The sequence below is a fragment of the Neolamprologus multifasciatus genome, chromosome 11 (genome assembly GCF_963576455.1).
Source record: "Neolamprologus multifasciatus chromosome 11, fNeoMul1.2, whole genome shotgun sequence".
Taxonomy (NCBI): domain Eukaryota; kingdom Metazoa; phylum Chordata; class Actinopteri; order Cichliformes; family Cichlidae; genus Neolamprologus; species Neolamprologus multifasciatus.
The window spans coordinates 2,335,129-2,349,565 of NC_140449.1; the positions used below are offsets into that span (position 1 = coordinate 2,335,129).

At 44.8% G+C, this 14,437-nt stretch overlaps 2 protein-coding genes and 1 long non-coding RNA gene across 3 annotated transcripts in view; 2 read left to right on the plus strand and 1 right to left on the minus strand.

Moving 5' to 3' along the window:
• LOC146507558 (uncharacterized) overlaps positions 1 to 14,437 on the minus strand; it is a 401,529-nt gene that overhangs the window by 346,345 nt on the left and 40,747 nt on the right. The gene's annotated exons all lie outside the window — the stretch shown is intronic.
• Positions 1 to 14,437, plus strand: part of znrf2b (zinc and ring finger 2b) — a 105,255-nt gene that overhangs the window by 73,875 nt on the left and 16,943 nt on the right. The gene's annotated exons all lie outside the window — the stretch shown is intronic.
• Positions 12,194 to 14,437, plus strand: part of taf2 (TAF2 RNA polymerase II, TATA box binding protein (TBP)-associated factor) — a 45,446-nt gene continuing 43,202 nt past the window's right edge. Inside the window, exons 1-2 of the mRNA XM_085176682.1 lie at positions 12,194 to 12,742; positions 12,938 to 12,992. Of these exons, the coding sequence (XP_085032808.1) occupies positions 12,693 to 12,742; positions 12,938 to 12,992 (105 nt within the window). The 5' untranslated portion in view covers positions 12,194 to 12,692. The remainder of the gene's footprint in view (positions 12,743 to 12,937; positions 12,993 to 14,437) is intronic.

Below are 14,437 nucleotides of genomic sequence, written 5' to 3' on the forward strand. Positions count from 1 at the left end.
GACCAAACGATTGTTGATTGGGAGGTGTTACGCACGACACATGATTAACTCGGGCCGATCCCCAAAACAGTCACATGACTGAAAAATCGCCTCAAAATGGGCCAAAAATTGCACAGTGTATGCCTAGCATTAGGCTGCTGGGGGATTCCCACGATGATCTTAAGGATGTAACACAAGATGAGCTCATACAGTGGCAATTAAATGTTATTAAAACAGCAAATAGCTTTTATCGGTGTGGTTGGTTTTAAGGTTGATTTAAAAAATTGCGTTCTTTTCTAGACAGAGGAGAGTTCAGTTTTTTTCATTATATATATAACACAGAAAACGAAGACGTCATTTATTCATTGTTGAAAATCAGCGCAGTTAGAAGTAAACTGTGTGTCGGAAACATTAATAGATCAGTGTTGTTTGAAATATTATGAGTAAGCCACAGGACCACAGGCAATAATCTGGGAGTGGGCAAAAAGACGGATGGAAGTGAAGAGAGCGTGGAAAATAAAGGTTTTCTACCACAGAGAAGAGCTTTTGCGTACGTGGTGAAAATGGTTTTCGGGTAGTGATGTTCGATTCGTGAACGAATCGTTCAATACTCGAGAATCACTTTACTGACTCGTGAATCATGATTCACAAGCCCAACTGACTCACTGACTCATCCCTGTTGGTGTTAGCAAACTAATTCCATTAGTAGAAATATATCTAGCTTATAATTAAAATTGTGTGTGTGTGTGGGGGGGGGGGGGGACAACTGCCAGTTTCTTAACAAAAGCATTTCTGCTCTGAACTGGAAGAAAAAACCCTGAGTAGAAGCTATCATCAAGAAAATAGCTCCTCGGTTCACAGTAGCATCGCTCTGCTAACATGCTAACAGCACATTTGAGCTACTCACACCCTCCCTTCCTGTGCTGAATCGTAAGCATAAGCGAATCACTCAGGACTCGCTCACCCCCTCCCTCCTGTGCTGAATCATAGAGCGAACGAATCACTCACTCACTCACCCCCTCCCTCCTGGCTCACAGCTTCTTCTTCTTCTTGGATGGCAACCAATGTTAAGGCGCATTACCGCCCCCTGGCTCACAGCTCAGTGGACATTTAGATGATAAAATATATATTTAACACATTTAAGGAAAATACTAATAAAATACAAATAAACAAAATAAATGTTTATTAAGCAATTTTGATAGGAAATTGCTTAATTTTAGAAATGTTTTTGCCTTTTTTTGCTCTATAAAATAGTTGTTTGCTTTTAGAATCATTCATCTTAGCAGTAGGATTTACATGAAAAGAGAAACAAATGAAGTTTGAGTGAAAATGTACATTTTTTGCACTCTCTGGTCAACCGACTCAGTGAATCAAATGACTCAAAAACCCGATTCACTTTGGTGAGTGACTCATTAAAACTCGATTCAGTAAAAAGAATCAAATTTACCATTGTGGTGGACCACTGGAGGGCTCCACTCACACCCAGTTCTCAGGAAGTGTTGTTGCTGTGTTTTGGAGGGAAAAGTGTTCAGTTGTGTGGTGATGAGTAATAAACGAGCAGTGTCAATTGAGAGCTCTCGTGTCGTCTGTGTTTACTTCCACATTGGTGACCCCTGACTCGAACATGTTGCAGTCCGATGGTGGCACCGACTCCGCTCTGGATGCATCAGCAGCCGCCAGCCCTCTGCCTCCGGCTGCAGCTACGTTTGCTGTGGCGCTCGAGCTGCTAGACTTTTGGCTTCACGATCCCCTGTCGTGGTTCGTGCACGTGGAGGCTCAGTTCGCCCTTCGTGGCATCTCGGCTGACGACACGAAATATCACCATGTAGTGGCTTCTCTCGACCCGCTAGCCACCCGTCGTGCGTTGACTCTCCTCCGGGACCCACCCACCCGAGGGAAGTACGCCGCCCTTAAGGAGCTGCTTCTTCGTCGCTATGCCCTCTCCGACGCAGAGCGAGCCGAGAAGCTCCTCTCCCTCTCAGGCCTGGGTGGCGGTACGGCTCTCGAACTGATGGAGCACATGCTATCCTTTCTCGGACCGGACGACGGGGGATTCCTCTTCGCCCACATCTTCCTCCGACAGCTGCCAGCGGCCGTGAGAGCCGGCCTCGGCAACTCTCCGCTTCTGGGCACGAAGGATTATCGCTCCCTGGCTGAGGACGCAGATCGTATTCTCCTGGCTACCCGCACTTTCCACGATCACGACCTAGTTCCAGTTTCGCCGGCGGTGCCTTCCAATTCCCCACTGACCTGCCCCGACGTCTCAGATCCTTCGCTGATGGCAAAGATCGCGGCACAGCGACACCACGGACGGGACCTCTGTTTCTACCATCAGCGTTTTGGTGCCAGAGCACACCGCTGCCTGCCGCCTTGTGCTTTTCCGACCCTGGGACAGGGATCCCGCCAGCGCGCTGTAGCGGCCGCCAGCGCTGGCGACAAAGAAAAACTGCTCTTCATAGGAGACTCGCGCTCTGGGAGACTTTTCCTGGTCTACTCCGGCTCCCAGAAGAGCCTCCTTCCCCCGTCCGGAGCCGACAGTTTAGCAGCGGGCTGCGGACCGCAGCCTATTGCGGCTAATGGCTTTCCCATCGCAACGTTCAGGGAAAGGTTCGTGACTGTTTGTTTTCATGGTCGGGATTTCCAATGGAACTTTGTTGTTGCCTCTAGCTCTGTACCTATTTTGGGCGCCGATTTTCTTTGTGCCCACGGACTGCTGGTCGATGTCGCTAACAGACGCTTAATCTATGCACTGTCTTTTTCTTCAATACCCTGTTTCACTCGCACTATCGAGCCCCTGAATCGGGCTAATTTAGTGACTTCAGGTTATGTTTTTCAGCGTTTGCTCTTGGAGTTCCCTTCACTGACTGTTCCTAATTTCTCGAACACGGCAACGAAGCACGGGGTTGAACATTATATTCCGACGGTCGGTCCCCCGGTGTTCGCACGCGCGCCGCCTCGACCCCGCGAAACTCTCCGTTGCTTGGGAAGAGTTTGCCACAATGGCATAGTGCAGCGCTAGAATAATGCCTGGGCTTCTTCGCTACACATCGTGCCCAAGTCAGACGGTCGGTGGCGCCGTGTGGGGATTTTCGCCGTTTGAATAATGTCACGGAGAACGACCGTTACCCCATTCCCCACATCCAGGATTTTTCCGCCCACCTCGTCGGCACCTCGATTTTTTCTAAAATTGACTTGGTGCGGGGGTATCACCAGGTTCCCGTGCGCGCCGAAGACGTCCCCAAAACTGCCGTTAGTACCCCTTTCGGCCTGTTTGAATTTTTGCACATGCCATTCGGCCTGAAAGGCGCCGCCCAGACTTTTCAGCGGTTGATGGGCTCTGTTTTGCGCGGGCTGCCCTTCGTCTTCGTGTACCTTGACGATATATTGGTGGCCAGCTGCTCTGAGAGTCAGCACGCGTCCGATCTGCATCAGGTTTTCCAGCGCTTGGCACTTCAACCCCTCCAAGTGCCAGTTCGGCTTGCCGGTTCTGGATTTCTTGGGCCACTGCATTTCTGCTGACGGTGTGGTTCCGTTGCCAGACAAGGTCCGGGCCGTTTCGTCTTTTCCGCATCCTGCATCTGTTAAAGCGCTGCAGGAGTTGTTGGGGATGGTCAATTTCTACAACCGCTTTCTCCCCAGAGCTGCGCACCTGCTGCAGCCTCTCTATGCTGCCTTGAAGGGTAAAACAGCTAAGGACCCGATTGATTGGCTCCCTGAACGCATCCAGGCATTTTCTGGGGCCAAGACCGCGCTGGCAAACGCTGCCCTGCTGGCCCACCTGTTTCCGTCGGCGGAGATTGCGTTGACCTCCGACGCGTCGGACGTGGCGGTGGGCGCAGTGTTAGAACAGCGGGTCTCCGGTGTCTGGCAACCGCTCGCTTTTTTTAGTCGCACGCTTAGGGACAGTGAGCGCAAATATAGCGTTTTTGACAGGGAGTTGCTGGCCCTGCACCTCGCGACACGGCATTTTCGTTTTTTTCTCGAGGGTCGGAGCTTCACCACGTACGTCGATCATAAACCTTTGACATTCGCGATGTCCAAGGTCTCTGATCTGTGGAGCGGGTGCCAGCAGCGCCAGTTGGCAGCCATTTCCGAGTTCACAACTGACATTCAGCACGTGGCTGGTAAGTCCAACTGCGTGGCTGACTGTCTATCCCGTGTGCTGGTTTCTCCCGTTTATGTTGGCATAGACTTTGAGGCTATGGCCGCTGACCAACAGGCCGACCCGGACGTCCTTGCCCTTCGGTCTGTGCAAACGGGCCTTGTATTGGAGGACAGACCCGTGTGGAACGGTGGGCCCAGCCTGCTTTGCGATGTTTCCACCAGCCGTCCACGCCCTGTAGCTCCCCTTTTGTGGCGTCGTCGCGTTTTCGACTCCGCACACGTCCTCTCTCATCCAGGCGTCCGGGCCTCGGTCAAGCTGGTCAGCTCTAGGTTTGTTTGGCCGGGCTTTCGTAAATCAGTGAAAGAGTGGGCAGCCGCGTGCATCCCATGCCAACGTGCTAAGATCCATAGGCACACACAGGTGCCCCTCGAATCCTTCCGCGTTCCAGGGAGGCGTTTTGATCATGTGCATGTGGATCTGGTTGGTCCTCTGCCGCAGTCACAAGGTTTCACGCACCTTTTGACTGTAGAGGACCGCACAACCCACTGGCCTGAGGCAGTGCCTCTGGCGTCCACTACAGCAGCAGCAGTGGCCAGGGCATTTTTGTCAACGTGGGTTTCGCGTTTCGGTCCCCCCGCCGACATCACCTCAGACAGGGGCCCCCAGTTCGTTTCCGAGCTTTGGTCTGCCATGGCTGACGGCCTGGGGGTCAAGGTCCACCGAACCACTGCGTACCACCCGCAGGCCAACGGGATGTGCGAACGTTTCCACCGGTCACTTAAGGCCGCGTTCCGTGCTTCTCTCACAGATGGCAACTGGGTTGACCGCCTTCCATGGGTTTTACTGGGGTTGCGCTGCGCGGTTAAAGAAGACCTTGGGGTTTCCCCGGCTGAACTTGTCCTTGGTCAGCCCCTCCGGGTCCCCGGGGAATTCTTGCCTGAGAGCCCACCCCCGTGCTTCGCTCCATCTGTGCTGTCTCTCCGTCCCCCAAGAGACTCGTTTTCTCTTCCTGGCCCAGTGCACCATTGTGTGCCCGACACCTTTGTTCCAAGGTCATTGGACTCTTCGCAGTTTGTTTTTGTCAGGCATGACACTCATAGGCCTCCGCTGCGTCCACTGTATGACAGCCCCTTTAGGGTTATTCAACCGGGCCGGAAGCATTTCTTTTTGTATTTTGGGGCTCGGCAGGAGGCTGTTTCTATTGACAGACTTAAACCAGCACATGTGCTTCTGGATGATCAGGTGGTGCCGGCTCAGACCCCCCGCCGTGGCCGCCCGCCTTCCACTGGACTGGACAACCCTGCTTCTTCCTCTGGGAGCGCCCCCCACCTTGCGGGGCCTGAGCTATCTTCAGTTTTTCCTGACCGCCCATGCCAGCCTGGCTCTCAGGCTCGTTTCCCCTCCGCCAGCTCTCCACCTCCCCGGTTCAGCTGTTCTGGACGTTTAATTAAAGCAAGGGTTCTGGACAAGGGGATAACCCTACTGGGTGTTCGGGGGGGGGGGGGGGCATGTGTGGTGGACCACTGGAGGGCTCCACTCACACCCAGTTCTCAGGAAGTGTTGTTGCTGTGTTTTGGAGGGAAAAGTGTTCAGTTGTGTGGTGATGAGTAATAAACGAGCAGTGTCAATCGAGAGCTCTCGTGTCGTCTGTGTTTACCTTCACACCATCACTATTTTCGGGCCTGTTTCAAACATTAAAGGAGAGAGAATCGGGCCATGACGTCAGAAACTCTGACAGCCCGTTCTTTATGGGCATTACCTATTTTCAATGAGCCAATAACACGTTGTTGTGGGCGGGGCCTGATTCAAAGATGAAAGGCAAGAGAACCAGGCCGTGACGTCACAGTCAAGTCAAGTCCATAAATTGCAGGTGAAACCCACACTGGACCAGCGCGTTTCTTACTCATAGTCATGAGCGATTCACTGGATGAGATTTTGTTCTGCTACCCTCAGTCATATTTGAATGTCTGACTCATTGTAACATCGTAGCTTAAATGTCAAAAACGAGTGACCAACAAGCAAAAAAAGAGTTAGTGTGCACTGTGCCAAAGAGTACACTGGGCGACCTGGAGGTCGAGGAGGAAGAAAATAAGAAAGTCCTGGAAGAGCAGAAAGTGGTGAAGGACACAAAAGAAATGCAGAACAAAGTGGACGAGCAGACAGAACCATTAGCGGAGGCTAAGACAGAGAAAAAAGACACGGCAACCCCAGATTCCTCCTCAAAGTTGTGTGTCAACAAAGTTTTTCAGTTGATGGTTTCAAACGCCACAGAAAAAACTGAACTGAACCAAGTGAAAAATGCACTTGAAGAAACTACCAAACTGGCAAAGAAAGAGTGTGAAGAGGCAACAAAAGCAGTGAATGAAGCACAGACGGCACTGTCAGAGGAGAAGACAATGGTAGAGGACGCAAAGAAACAAACTGAACAGGAAAAACAAGTGTTAGAAGAAGTGCAGTTTGTATTCAAAGATGAGACCAACCAGGCTGAAGTATCAGCTTTGGAAAAGACACTGAAGCTGCAGAAAAAGGTGCGCGTCAACTGGATTATTCAGTTGGTGGTTTTACTGGCCAAAGAAAAAGTCTCCTCCAAATACAAGATCTTCACAGAGTGCCTCACTCCTGACTGCATCAGCCATCGTCTGACTGAGAAAATCTGGCCTGAAGTTGAGGAGAAACACTTGAATTTATCCCACAACAGCATTTTCAATGTGGGCAAGGCCATTCTCAAGGATCTTTGCAAAACACACAACTGCAAAGAAAACCTTTTGATTTTTAATCTGAGGGAACAGCTCGACAATATTACCGTCTCAATCTTCACCAAACACCTGTTGGCATTACCTGCAAGAGTACTCAGTGTCTCTTAAGACAGGCAAGAGTACAAGGAAGTTGTAAAAAATGTGACCAAAGATCTGGTAATGCACGCCATCAGCGAAGGAAATGAGACGATGACAATGAATCCAGTAGCATCCGAGTTTATTGTAGAGAGGCTTTTCCAGAAGATCTGGAACAAAGTTTTGTCAAAAAAGTACAAAATGTCCTTGGAGAACATTGAACTACTCGCCCTGACAATATACAATGAACTCCATGACAGGTGGGATTCTCCAATACTCTTAATGTGGTCAAGAAACCCAGTAATGGATGAAGCAATCGTCAGCAGCTTCAAAAAACATGCAAAATTGAGGAGCCAAAACATCATCTTTAGGGCTTTCTCATGTGCACGCTAAAGTCTAACCAACACGTGCATGTGATTATGTGAGAAAACTCTTAAATTGGCTTCAAATATTCATTTCAATTGGGCTTTCTAAATGTAATTTTGAAACCAGAGTGGTTAAAAATAACTACTCTTTTTTTCTCAACTTCCTTCCCTCATCACCAACTGGCCGAGGCAGATGGCCACCCCATCCAGGAGCCTGGGTCTGCCGGAGGTTTCTCTCTTTATAAGTGAGTTTTTCCTCCCCACTGTCGCCAAAGTGCCTGCTCTAGGGGATTGGAGTCTTTGTGCATTATTGTAGGGTCTTGACTTTACAATATAAAGCACCATGAAGGAAGTGTTGCTGGGATTTGGTGCTGTTTCTTCACTCAAAAAGTCCAGTTACAACAGGACATTTTGAGTTAAAAAATAAATAAATAAATAAATGAAAAAAACTTTGAATTTGTGCTTTGTTTCATTTACTGTTTAAGAAGTTTGTTCTTCCTGCAACCTTTAAAAACAACAAACAACAAATAGCTGAGCTGTTGGATCCTCACACACATTTGAGAAAAACTGAGAGACCTTTGAATCTTTATAGCTTACTGAATATTCATCTCTTTACTTTGTCTGCATGTGTCCACTTTTTTTCTTTATCTATTTGTATTATTCTCATTTCAAAGACATTCAAAGCTATTTGGAGACATGCAGAGGTCCTTAAAGATGAACCTAATATAATTACACCAGTTGTTTTGCTGAGGTAATCACGCTTTCCCCCACAGTCCTACGATTTTTCCCTTTTTCTGTAAAGCAATGCAAATACATTTTTAATACTTTCAGTCAAGTTTTTAATATTCATACAGGAATAAACTACAACAGAAACACAGTCACAAATATAGGCCATAAATATACAGACACCATATTTACATTTAGTACAAATATAATGTTTAAAAGGAGTCTGATTCTTCAACTGATAAACATTTGACTTTGATTTCCAGGAATTTTCCACTGTGAGATTAATGGAAAGTGTACATTGCACATAGTGACAATGAATGACGGACCCGACCACACAGATCGCACTTTACTACACTTTTTACTCAGTTTTTGTCTCTTCCAACCCTCAGCCCCAGCTGCCAGCTACACACACACAACAACAACACAACCTCGGGTCCCGGTACGTCTTATGCAGGGGAGGGGTGATGAACTGATGGAGCTCCGCTGTGTCAGCTTCCCTTCGCACACAAACCACGCCCTGTTACACACATTATATGTCCACAAACACGAGTTTATTAAACTCCACCGACACAGCAGTGACGCAAATCTGAAGGCTAGACCGTCCCATTTCACAGCCTCGCACTTCCGGTCTTCGAAGGACCCGGCCTACGTAGACCGCGAAGGCTGGGTCCTCCGAAGGATGCAGCCGACATTTTGGGACACAGCTACAGACATGTTGAATAAATTATTTATATAACTTAAAATGCAAATATAATTTGTACATTTTGAAAACGTATGCACACATTTTGTAAACATATACAACTATTCATCTAAAAATGCAGCCAATGCACCTGCGGTTTTTTTACATTTTGTACAACCATTTAAAAATATTACTAAAACTAAAATGAGAGAACAATCAGGACTCGCAATAAGATGCCCCACAAATGATGTGTGCCTGTAAAAAACATTGTTGGTCCCCCATAGTGATGGGTCGTTCGCGAATGAAATGGCTCTTAGAGCCGGGTCTTTTACGTGAACGACGCGAGCTGACTCCTTATCGCGAGCCGTCACGTGGGTTGTTTTTTTTTCTTTCTTTCTTTCAGCCTCTCTCTCGCACTTTTTTTCTGCTTCACTCAGCACACGAGCCTTGTGCTTTACGCTGGGCAGAGGGGGGAGGGGCGGTAGTTACACTCAGTAGCCAGTGTTGCCAACTTAGCGACTTTGTCGCTATATTTAGCGAGTTTTCAGACCCCCTAGCGACTTTTTTTTAACAAAAAGTCGCTAAAAAAAGACGTGAAAGCGCGTATCGCTTTTACTCTCAACAAGCAGCGGGTGCTGTAACGCAGTCAGTTCTTCTTTTACTCTTTTACTGTTATGTGGATCACAAGGTTTAAAACTACTTATACACACACAAAGTAACTCCACCAGAGTGCCTATTTCGGGTCACTTTTGCCGGTCCAAGCCCGGGTAAAGGAGCAGGGTTGGAATTGTGACATTAAAAAACAATAATTGCTAAAATAAATTTAATTTGTAGTTCTAAATAAACTCTAAATGCATTTAGGACGTTTTTTACTCACTTTATGTCTCTTCCACGATGTTATTTCTCTCTCCAACAACGTAGGTTACAATTACATTAGCATGACCAATTATGCAAATTAGGTGATGACGTCATTTAGCGACTTCTAGCGACTTTTAGGACAGCCAATAGCGATTTTCCTTACTGAGGAGTTGGCAACACTGTCAGTAGCACAGGAACAGAGCCAGAGGGAGAGAAAGAGAGCCAGGGACAACAACGTCACATTAGAAAGGTATAGTAATCATCCACAACTATTTTCAGTTGCAGATGATAAAGGATTCAGAAAGTTTATTCATGCAGGTCCATATGACAGAGAATATGTATCTTCTTTTTGTTTTCATATTTTAATTTATATTTAATTGTGTTGTGGTTTGCAGTGTTTTGTGTTGTTTCACTTTAAATTTGTTTAAAACGAAAAAGCTGAAAATTTAAATAGTTAAAAGTTGAAATGTGAATAGTTGATTTTTGTATTATATGATTTATTTATTACATTTTATGTGGAGTGAATAAATAAAAGTATATTTACGGTGGCCCCTAGAGACAAAGCACGTACAAACTTCAAATCATGTACGAACTCTGAAGCACGTACAAACTCCAAAACACGTAAAAACACGTACAAACTCCAAAACACGTAAAAACACGTACAAACTCCGAAGCACGTAAAAACTCAGAAGCACATAAAAACTCAGAAGCACATAAAAACTCAAAACACGTACAAAAGACAACAGAAGTGCTCCAGGATGCTGGGCGCAGTGTTGAGCTTTTGTTACCTAGTGGCTACACAAGCCAGCAGGTACCAACGACCGGATTTGGTGTGTGGTAGTAACAGGTAGTGATGGGATTTCCGGCTCTTTTTAGAGATCCAGCTCTTTCGGCTCGGCTCACTAAAAAGAGCCGGCTCTTTCGGCTCCGAACCGGTTCTTCAGGTTGTTTTGTTGCTTTAATTATTTAATCATTAACAATAATATAAAATTATGCACAAAAGGAATTACTAATGTAAAAAAAGGTGGTTTTATTTATACATGTTTATATATAGCCCCTAGAGACAAAGCACGTACAAACGCTAAAGCATATACAAACTCCAAAACACATTTCTAGCGTTTACTGAACTTCCAAAACTGAGCTACCCAGATCACTTAAATTACACAATTGAAAGCATGTGTGTATTGTTTGTGTATTTATAGACAAGCACTCATATTTATTCAAATAATTAAAAAAAAAAAAAGTTCATTTACCTGTTACTACCACACACCAAATCCGGTTGTTGATACTTCCTGGCTTGTGTAGCCACTAGGTAACAAAAGCTCAACACTGCGCCCTAGCATCCTGGAGCACTTCTGTTGTCTTTTGTACGTGCTTCTGAGTTTTTACGTGTTTTGGAGTTTGTACATGCTTAGGAGTTTGTACGTGTTTTGGAGTTTGTACGTGCTTTGTCTCTAAGGGCCACCATAAATATACTTTATTTATTCACTCCACATAAAATGTAATAAATAAACCATATAATACAAAAAACAACTATTTACATTTTAAACTTTTAACTATTTAAATTTTCAGCTTTTTCCTTTTAAACATATTTAACGTGGAACAACACAAAACACTGCAAACCACAACACAATTAAATATAAATTAAAATATTAAAACAAAAAGAAGATGCACATTCTCTGTCATATGGGCCTGCATGATTTCTGAATCCTTTATCATCTGCAACTGAAACTAGTGGATGATTACTATACCTTTCTAATGTGACGTTGTTGTCCCTCGCTCTCTTTCTCTCTGGCTACTGCCAGTGTAACTAACGCCCCTCCCCCCTCTGCCCAGCGCAAAGTACAGGCCGTGCGCGGAGTTTAGCGGAAAAAAGGGCGAGAGAGAGGGTGAGAGAAAGGAAAAAAAAAACCTTAAGGCTCCCAATAAAGAGCCGGCTCGAGTCGTTCACTTCAAAGACCCGGCTCTAAGAGCCATTTTGTTCGCGAACGACCCATCACTAGTAACAGGTAAATGAACTTTTTTTTTTTAATTATTTGAATATATATGAGTGCCTGTGTATAAATACACAAACAATACACATATGCTTTCAATTGTGTAATTTAAGTGATCTAGTAGCTCTGTTTTGGAAGTTCAGTTCATGCTAGAAATGTGTTTTGGACTTTGTATGTGCTTTGTCTCTAGGGGCCACCGCATATATTTATATATAAACATATATAAATAAAAACACACCACCTTTTTTTACATTAGTAATTCCTTTTGTGCATAATTTTATATTATTGTTAATAATAAATTAATTAAAGCAACAAAACAACCTGAAGAGCCGGTTCGGAGCCGAAAGAGCCGGTTCTCTTTTTAGTGAGCCGAACCGAAAGAGCCGGATCTCTAAAAAGAGCCGGAAATCCCATCACTAGTCCCCCAAAAGACAGAGGAGAACAGCACAGGGATAAACCAATGAGCTGTGCGGATCTCGTGCACTTCTTCGCAGACACGCAGTCTCCGCCCCTCACGTGACGTAGAATTTGTATTATTTAATTAAATTAGACTTTACGGTATTTACATTATTAACGCACACACATTCATTTTAGTAAATCTGTTTTATTTATTTTTTTCAATCGACCGCTCGGAGAAAAAAATATAATTATAATTTTTACGCGGGAGGTCAAAGGTTACTAACAAAATGGCCGAACACGCTGGAGCGGGCGTCACAATACTATGAGCTGCCGAGCAGAGAAGGGTAGATATTTGGATGCTTTGATGCGCATCGAGTGGAGCATTTGTGGAGTAAACTACTTATTTATTTTTTTTAATAAGGATACAAAACAACTTATTGCTGCTCGTGGCTGATGTATATTCGTGAATGCGTCGGCGTAGTTTGCATGGAAAACAGTGCAGAGCGGGCTCCGGGCGATACAAACCAAAGACTCATCGACAGACTGACACGGTGATCGTTTAAACATTCCCACTGCTAACATATAGTGCTTTGGGAGAACTGACGAGCACCCTGTAAACGTGTACGAGTCTGGTGAAGGCAGGGGGCTTTGAATTGTGAGCCTGAAGAGCAGCTCAGTGCGGCTGAGGCAAAGGAAGCATCACCGAGCGGAGTTATGGCACCTTAAAAGTTCAGCAAAGCACAGCGAGAAGCAGCGATGAACAGGAAGAAGGACAAAGGCTTCGAGAGCCCGCGACCCTTTAAATTATAAGTATCTGAGCAGAATCACTTTCTTTCTGGTTGTTGTCATATTCTATAGTAACAGAAGCAAAGTTAACCCTAGCTTAAAGTAAATAGCGCTTTAGCTTTAGCTACACTTTGTACCTGGCTACGACAGAGAGGGTTTAGGTAGCTACATTCATAAATGAAACGCTAACTGTCTCGTTGTGTCACTGCTTTTACGACCCACCAGGTGGTGTGCATCAACAACATCAACTTCCAGAGGAAGTCTGTCATCGTAAGTACAGCACTCGCACACATAATGGCTCATCTGCTCACTGTTGGACAGCAGATGCTCCTCAGTTAGCGATCTGACGACACGGCAGCGCTCTCTTGTTTTGGTTCCTCTAATCACACATTACAGGCATTTATGAAGGGTGCATTACTGCTTAAAAGAGTATTACTTACTGTAATATACGTCTGCAGTCTCGTGTTAATATTAATCATTTTTATTAATCAGTATTAAGCAAAATCACGTGTCAATCTTAAAAGTAATTTTTGCAAGAATCGCTTTTATTAAAAAAAGAAGTGCTAAATAATGTTTCATGAAGATCTTTACCACACGGTGGTAGCATTTTCCCAGAAATGACTGTTTATTTATTTATTTTTAGAAAGAGGGGCAATACATATTAATGAACATTTTAACAAATGTAAATATGCCAGATTATAGCCTTGCGCTAATTTCCCTCTGCAGACCCTCTGGCAGGTTGGTGTTAAACACAAGTTAGTAAAAACATACAGAGACAATATTTACAGGTCATGTGACAAGGACAAAAACAGTGATCACATTATACTAGAACAAACAATGACAGAGGACAGTATAGATAACAATAACAGAAACACATCAATTATATTGCACAAACCCCAGTATCGTACATGCCCTGACCGTCGTGATATTGCGTTCACCCATTGCACTAACAGTTGTTTCCCTTTTTGTAATACACTAACTCTTTTTCCCGTCCAATATAAAGCATGATTATTAAACACGATCACATGTTTGTGTGTCCCTCAGCCGCCCTTTTACGTGACTCTTAAAGATGGGTAGACTTGTACTTCCCTTACTGACAGTGGAAGACTATTCCAGAAGCTCACTCCCTGATATGACAGAGCATCTGTGAACAGGTGGTGCCAGACCGTGTATAACTTTGTATATTAGACAGGCAGATTTAAATAATTTGAAATTAGTAAAATTTAAAAACTTGTATTTTTCTAAAATTTGACAATGGTGATATGAAAAAGGTTTTTTATCTAATATTTTCAATGCTCTTTTGTAGCACACTTCGATTGGCCCAGTAGCAGCATTATAGTCTTGTTTCTAAGACGACTTCTACCTAATTTAATATTTCTGTTTGTTTGAAAAAGAAGCCTCAGTAACTGGATAAGAATCATAGTAACATGAATTCTGCACAGACTTGGAGCTGGCATAGACAGAGACAGCGTAGATAAACTAAACTGGTGCCCATCCTCTGTTTGATCTGTCAAGACATAATAACAGAAATCATCTGAGCAATATGAAGTTTAAAATGATGTTATTACAACTTCAGAGGAACGACAACACGTGATATATTACCTGTGTCATAAATCAAAAACTAAGTGCACTTCGTGGTTCAACAGCTTGTAAACCCACCTTAGCAGCAGTAAGTGGAAACAATGGCTTTCTGTGTGACTTTATCAACCTCACAT